This window comes from Salminus brasiliensis, chromosome 2 (assembly GCF_030463535.1).
Source record: "Salminus brasiliensis chromosome 2, fSalBra1.hap2, whole genome shotgun sequence".
Lineage (NCBI taxonomy): Eukaryota > Metazoa > Chordata > Actinopteri > Characiformes > Bryconidae > Salminus > Salminus brasiliensis.
Genome location: NC_132879.1, coordinates 21,264,258 through 21,272,198, shown reverse-complemented (window position 1 = coordinate 21,272,198; position 7,941 = coordinate 21,264,258). Strand labels below are relative to the sequence as shown.

At 42.0% G+C, this 7,941-nt stretch overlaps 2 protein-coding genes across 2 annotated transcripts; both read left to right on the top strand.

The window, feature by feature from the left end:
• The first annotated feature begins 286 nt into the window (after nucleotides 1–286).
• On the top strand, nucleotides 287–1,563 carry pthlhb (parathyroid hormone-like hormone b). Its single transcript, XM_072673383.1, has 2 exons — nucleotides 287–375; nucleotides 1,158–1,563. The coding sequence occupies exons 1-2, from the start codon at nucleotides 287–289 to the stop codon at nucleotides 1,561–1,563; spliced, it is 495 nt and encodes a 164-aa protein (XP_072529484.1).
• A 2,327-nt stretch (nucleotides 1,564–3,890) lies between these two features.
• LOC140549632 (galanin receptor 2a) lies at nucleotides 3,891–6,550 on the top strand. Its single transcript, XM_072673382.1, has 2 exons — nucleotides 3,891–3,959; nucleotides 5,633–6,550. Exons 1-2 carry the CDS (start codon nucleotides 3,891–3,893, stop codon nucleotides 6,548–6,550), a joined length of 987 nt encoding a protein of 328 aa, XP_072529483.1.
• Nucleotides 6,551–7,941: the final 1,391 nt, after the last annotated feature.

Sequence of the window (7,941 nt, the reverse complement as noted above, 5' to 3'; positions counted from 1 at the left end):
GATGTTAAAGATACATTGTGTATATAGGATACTTTCTTATAGATTATAGCTAAACTAAGCAACATTCTCTAAGAATTTATACAACTCAATCGAGTGAACATGAGTTTATTTATACTGACTGAAATACTGCAAAGTAAAGGGTTACATAATCCTGAAAAGGTTTAGGTCAGTTTAGGAAGTCAAGCTACTAAGACTAAGAGCTACTAAGAACACACTGTTAAACTGGCAACTGCACTTTATGACTCTTTTCCAGATGACAGTCTTCAGAGTTTTGTGGATAACCATGATGCTAAGGCAGTGGAGTTTTGCTGTGCTCTTACTGAGCATCCCTCTACCTGTTCAAGGGAGACCCATCCATGCTCTCAGCCACAGACTGTACGTGTTGCTATCCTTTAAAGCCACAGTTGGTTCAAAATAGATATTACGCTCAAGACCATTATCCATAGATGAATGCTATATTTACACTGCCATCTACTGCCAGATGGAGGAACGTCTATCTGACATTAATCACTCAGATCTGTAGCTCTTCGTTTCTAAACCTTGATCCTGGAGTACCTTCTGACCTGTGTATTATTACAAAAAGGGTGATCTGAAGCAGTGCAATAGGGTATCATGAAGAACCTTCCAATATGTTTCTTTTTGAAGAGCCATTTTTGGAAATGAATTGTATATAATGTAGTATAAAAACTGTCCATGAAATGTATAGGTGCCATACCAGCAGTCTCCAAACCTCCTGGAGAGCCCTCTTTCCTTCCTTTCAGCACCCACCCAAATCTAACACAACTGATTCAGCTAATCCAGGACTTCTGCAGGCAGTAATTGGTTGGATCAGGTGGGGTAGATAAGGGTCTGGATCCAAATTCTGCTTGAAGGTAGCTTTCCAGGAGCAGGGTTGGAGACCACTGTTCTTTTCTGAACTATTTAGGAACCTTTTATTTGAAGAATGAAGAGGAAAAGGGTGCATTAGGGCAGGGAAAGTGTAGATGTGCCCAAGGCAAGAGAACCACACGGCCATGGTTGGGAACTGCCGTAACTTAGGAAGCAGTCAACAATCCGTGAACAAGAATATGCAAATATATGTTTTTTTCTAAGTAAGGAAGTATGAAGGGGAACCATCTAGACAACAAAGTCATTGTAACCCCCTATTCTTCTTTCAGGAGGCGTTCTGTGAGTCACGCCCAGCTGATGCACGATAGAGGACGGTTCTTACAGGATAGGAAGAGGCGGGTGTGGCTGCAGGAGCTTTTCAAGCAGGTGCACACTGCCAATGTGTGGGACACTCCCTCAAACAGTGACATTGGCCTCCAGACGTCTACCTGGGGCGCCCACTGCCCCAAGTCTGCCAGCAGCACCAAGGACATCCCCTCGGACTATGAACCAGAGAGCACAGGCAGCAGTGACACTCTTCCGCAGGAGACCAACAAGGAGCAGCCTCCGCAAGCTGCTGCCAAGAGACAGAAGAAGAGAGTGTGTCTGGGCAAGTGGAGAGATGGCAATAAAAGAAGAAGATGGCCATGCTCAGCCCACAGTTCAGGGCCAATGAGAGGTCAATTAACAGAGTGACTGGCAGGGGGTGTGTGTTCTTAAACAAGACTCAAACACGTGTGATGATGCCATCAACCACTTTGGACCATGGCTTGCGAACCATTTTGCTAATATCTGTCACCAGAGGAAATAAAATGCAGTGCCTTATTTCTGATGTAATAAATTAATCATCATCATCATCATCATGCACTGTCTAAAGACCTGCCTGGTGTCAAGATGAATTCGTACATATGTGACTGAAATAACATTTCTGAGTTTGTACAGTGTGTACTAAATATAGACTCTTGTGCATCTGCACAATTTACTGACGCAATCCAGACACACAGAAATCAAATGATTTGAACAGACAATATTAGAAAGCAACCAGTGTGATTTTATAATTTGAATTTACATCTCAACCTTAAAACTTAGCCTTTATCAGAACCTAAGCTTAATCATACCCTTACCTTAACCCAATACATGTGAAAATCGTACAATTTCTGTAGGATTTTTTTTATTCCTTAAAGATAAACCCCATAATGGAGCGAAGGCTGGATGCGGTGGCTCCGCTGGTTTCTCAATATCATCTTCGAGGACAGGGCAGGCTGGGATGTGTGTATTTAGCAGCAGCGCCACCAGTGGAATGGGAGCTGCTTGTGACTCATCCAAATGTTATGAATCTCTTGGGATATACTTTAGTCTTATGTTTACGAATTTTATGATATTACGTTATCACAGGTGTATAAATATAGAGCCAGTTTCCTGGACGCACAGTAAGTCTTGGAAATGTCAATTGTGACTCACCATTGAAAAGCTTTTTTTCTAATCTGGTTCTGGACAACCAAAGGCAGATAAAGCCGAGACCAATTTTTTTTCCATATAGACGCTCCTTCAAATTTACTGCTATTTTTATTGTTGAGGATGTATTTGACATGAAATGAACAGTCAAGAAATGTTTTGCCTTACTAACCAAACATATTTGCATTTATTTATTTAATTAGGAATGTGTATATTTATTCTGTGAATGTATCACAATGCTGCTGATTTTTTTCTACAAGTTTCAAACAATGCACTTTAATCTGCTTCAGTGTTTTGTTTGATGTCTCCCTTTTCTGCTGTTTCTGCTACAGAAACAGATATGGCTGTCTGCTTTCAATTTTCAATAAAAAAAAGATGAGCAATAAAAAGTTGCAAAATGTGTATTTGAAAGACATGCTTCCAAAACTCTCCACCCACCCTGCAACACCCGCGTGTCCTTAGCAGCAATTAAACCCCTGTATAATTAACTATTCCATTTCACATGGACAATGTTACATCTCAGGTCAAATATGGGTGTTAATGTGTGAATAAAGTGGTACTGGTACAGCCATGCACTAAATCACACATGCTAATGGAAGAGAAGCGTAATGCACCCCTGTGTCAACTTCCTGAGTTTTAGCATTAGGCCTTAAAAAGTCATAAAAGAGCAGGGGCTGATAAGCCCTCTATCATGTGAACATAGACTGCTCTACACAAATCAATTCAGCCTAACAGTAGTACTGTACTGCGAGAGGACGTAATACAGAAGGCTGATGGGTGACAAAACCCCCCCCCAAAAAATGTTTTAACATCTAACAGTGAAAGTAAAATGACTGCAAATGCAGGTCCAAAAAGTCCCATCTTTAATGAAGCATTAAGACATTAAAGCATTACTGAACCTGATGGCTCTTATTGTCTTTGTAGGGTAAAGGTGATTCTGTCCCTTTAAATGTGACCAACTCAATTGGAACTAATTGCCTGACAAACCTAATGGGTAAACTAGCCTTGTGCTGGGTGCTGGGTGCTGGGTTTGCATTTCTGCAACAAGTTATAGTGCAAAATGTTTAATTTCCTCCGAATGGGTCATTTATGATTTTCTCAATGGGCCAGGATTTATTTCATTTGGCTAAACAGGAACCTCTCTCACACTGAACATCAACTATGGTGAGTATTTCTGATAAAATATGTTCATCTTGTGAGTCACCTTAAGACCTTAAATGGGAATTGTACACTCATAAATTTAAACTTTTAGTTAACTTTTAAAAGGTTATAATCATTATATTTATTTTATTATCATTTATTTTCAGGTTAAGTACACAAATGTTTTGACTTGTAAAATGTACATTCTTAAATAAGGTAGTACAAAAATACATTTAGTTTAGTATCAAAAAGATAAATGTTAAAATATAGATAAATAATGCACATTGCTATTGCTATAATATAAGGAAATTACTATTTTTAATAAACATAACCTGCAGTCAGGTCCATAGGTGGACAGTGACACCATATTTGTAATTTTGCCTTAATTGTACAGTTACTTGCATGAGCATGTTAGAAACACTGCAGCTATGACTGAAGCACGGACTTTCAGTAGATTTTCCAGTTTCATAGGCTCGAAAAAGCAGTGTGAAGGCCAGGTGTGGCCTGTTCCCTCATTCATTCGTGACAGTTGAGAGCTCATTCCAAGTGCTGCATTTGCATTTGGTGGATGTACATAGGAACTTTCAACACTAGGACTGATGCTGCGTTAACATGCTAGTTGAGAGATTGTGAGGTAGGAATTACGAGTATGTCACATTTAAGTGCTTTTGTTGTCGGCGTGGCATGAAAAATGTCAGCTAATGTGACGTTGATAAATAGCAGAGTAGGCCATTTGATATGCATAGAAGTATAGTAGTAGTATTTGCTATAATTCTGATTGAATGTGAACACGGCATAAAAGGGTGTTGATGCAAGTGAAGTGGTTAACATTAGGCAGAAACAATTAAACTATTAAAGAGAAAGAGCCGAAACATTGTGGCTAAATCAACACTTTGGTATATTTATAAAAAGAAGGGGAAAACCTGGAAGATCACGGAAGACAACTCAAGTAGATGAACACAGAATTCTGTCCTTGGTGAAGAAAAAAACTAAACAAGTCAAGTCAAGAACACTTTTGAGGAGGAAAGGGCATCACTGACAAACTCTACAGTCGAGAGATTGCACATTCATGAGTGAAAATACAGAGGGTTTACTTCAAGATGCAAAGCACTGGCAACACTCTGCTAGAAGATAAGACTGCTAGAAAACATCTAAGAAAGGCTGATCAATTCAATCTCAAGTTCAAACAAGATTCTTTGGACAAATAAAAGCCAGGTTACTGATGATGGGACAGCTAATTATTTGCTTCACAAAGATTCCACATTCATTGTCTTAGTGTATAGAAGCAAAACTAAGCTCAGCCATGTGACTCCACTGCTGCATTCTCTTCACTGGTTTCCTGTAGCTGCTTCCCGCATCAGATTCAAAACCCTGACTCTGGCCTACAAAGCCAGGAGTGGACCAGCCCCTCCATACTTGATGGCAATGGTCAAAAGCCGATCCGCACCAAGAGCCCTTCGAGCTTCAAGTACGGCTTGGCTCGACCCACAATCCCTTAAAGTCCATGGAAGACAAGTGTCCAGGCTTTTTTCTGTCTTGGCACCAAAGTGGTGCAACAAACTTCCCCTGGGGGTCCGAACAGCAGAGTCGCTCGCTGTCTTCAAACGCAGACTGAAGACCCACCTCTTCCGAGAGTACTTGGGTGAATAGTAGAGTATTATGGTCATCATATTGACTTGTGTTTACTAGTGTCTAAACTTAGAGGGATCTTTGAATTTTTAGTCTATTCAAACTAGCTGAGGTTATTCTTGGGTAAAGAGTGAAGAACTTGTGTAAGTCGCTTTGGAAAAGGGCGTCTGCTAAATGCCGAAAATGTAAAGGTAAACTACAAAAATGCTTCACTGTCGAAATCAAATGTAACAGTTTGGGGCTTGCCGGCAGGCTAAAAGTGTTATTACAAACCTCTATTATCAAAGAATAGCTCCAGCAGTTTCTACAGAAGTCCCTGTAGTTACTGAATATTTATAAAACCAGTGGTCTTATAGCGCTTAACCTGAAAATGTATTCTGAACATATTGTCTATACAACATATATTCTCACAATTGGCCTAAGTGTTTGTCCTGGCCACATTTTTTTTACTGTATGTCTTAATGTACTGTATTCTGTATGTACATTAAAACACTTTCAAGAATGTATGCTGCAATGCCTCTGATGTTGATCTACCACACAGGTTTTCAGCAACCCCTATGGTGTGATTTTTGCCTGCACCTGTGGAGTGATCTTGGGCGTGGGCTTCGGTGCCAACCTGCTGGTCTTTTCCCTCTTTGTAAAACACAACACCCTGCGCAAGAACCGCCTGGATGCACTCCTCCTCAGCATGGCCCTGGCAGACTTTTTCACCCTGCTCCTCATCCCCTTCACCCTGCACTCGGCCATCAGCTTCTCCTGGCCACTGGGCGACACGTCCTGTAAGATCTACCAGTTCCTGCTTGCATTCTCCCTGGCTGCCAGCACCTACTCTCTGTGTGCGGTCTCGATGGCCCGGGTCATGATAATCACCAACCCATACCACCCACCTACCACAGACCTGGTCGTGCTGATGCTCGTCATGGCTTGGGCTTTGAGCTTCTTCATCAGTTTGCCCTTGCGCATTTTTGCCACTAAGGAGAACCTGGGGCCGGGTCTGACCAACTTCACTTTCTGCCTGCCCACCATCCAGGAGCACCACTATCAGGTGATACTAAGCCAGTTTGTGCTCTATTACTTCATACCGATGTTGGTAATCGCAGTCAACTACATGCGCCTGGCTCTGTTCCTCCACAAAAGCCCCGTGATGTCCACAGTCAGTGCCAGAAACACACGCAGAGCTTCCCTGATGGTGTTCCTTGCTGCTGGGACATTCTCGGTGTGCTGGCTACCAGGTTATATCCTGGAGCTGTGTGTGTATCTGGGCCTCTACAAGCACGGTCAGTCCTGGGAGATGTTCTACTTCACCTGCACTGTGCTTCAGTACCTGCATCCATGTGTTAACCCTGTTCTGTATGTGCTTCTATCCAAGCGCTACCGGAGCCAACAGGGAGTCTGGCTCTTTCACTGTAACCGTAACAGGGTGCACCCTCAGATCGTCAGTGTGACTGAGAGCTTCTGATATTCAGGAACATGGCTTTTTAAAGAAGTTTGAAATTACATGACTTTTCAATTTGATTTTTAAAATATTTGAATTGGTTCAAGAAAACTAACACTGGCTGGGTTTCCCAAACACATCTTGAAAATGATGGTCATTTGAAGATGGTTAAGTGAGCACCACAGTGAATACTCTCTCTAATCAGTTAAGATGATCTTTAACACTGAGATGCTTTTGGAAAACTGGGGCCTGATCTATAATTTTCATAATATGTGTGTATTTTTGGTGCTCTGTCTCACACTGTCAAGTCAAGTCAAGTGGGTTTTATTGTCATTTCAACTACATACAGAGTACACAGTGAAACGAAACAACGTTCCTCCAGGACCATGGTGCAACATAGACACAGTGCATACAAAACACAAGTGCAACACAAACAAGTGCGGACAGACAACACAACACAGTACAGACAGAGAATAATAAATAATTGGCGGTAGTGTGCAAATTATGCAGTGTGTAATAAATATTGAGTCCAGTGAGGTAGTAAAGTTAAAGAGTGCATGTAGCAGAAAAGACATCAGGTCAGAAGTTGAGTTGAGTTGAGAAGTCTGATGGCTTGGGGGAAGAAGCTATTGCAGAGTCTGGTCGTGTTGGACCGGATGCTGCGGTACCTTCTTCCTGATGGCAGGAGGGAGAACAGTCTGTGTGAAGGGTGGGTGGAGTCATCCACAATGCTGATTGCTTTGCGAATGCAGCGGGCAGTGTAAATGTCCATAACGGAGGGGAGAGAGACTCCGATGATCCTCTCAGCTGTCCTCACAATGCGTTGGAGGGTCTTGCGGTCAGAGGCTGTGCAGGTCCCAAACCAGGCAGTGATGCAGCTGCTTAGGATGCTCTCTATGGTCCCTCTATAGAAGAGGGTGAGGATGGGTGGCTTTCTCAGCTTCCGGAGGAAGTAGAGACGCTGCTGGGCTTTCTTGGCTGTAGAGCTGGTGTTCAGGGACCAGGTGAGGTTCTCCGCTAGGTGGACACCAAGGAACTTGGTGCTCTTAACAATCTCCACAGAGGAGCCGTTGATGTTGAGCGGAGAGTGGTCTTGTCTTGTTTTCCTGAAGTCAACAACCATTTTTCTCTACATTCCAGTAAAGGTATAACTGGATGTTATGTTTTTTAAAAACATGTTTTATTTGAAAAAGAATCTTTTTTAGAGAACACTGTGCAGTTGATGGTTTCTTTATTGTCAATGTCCTGTTGAAACACACCCAATTATGTCCAAATTACAACCGTCTTGCCAATGGTTTGAGGTTATGCTGAAGAATTTTTTCCTATTATTCCATCCACTTTGTGCGATGTACCAGTTCCACTGGCACTTAGATTAAGCTGTCTGTACTGCACTGAGCTCCTTTGTACTGTGTGTT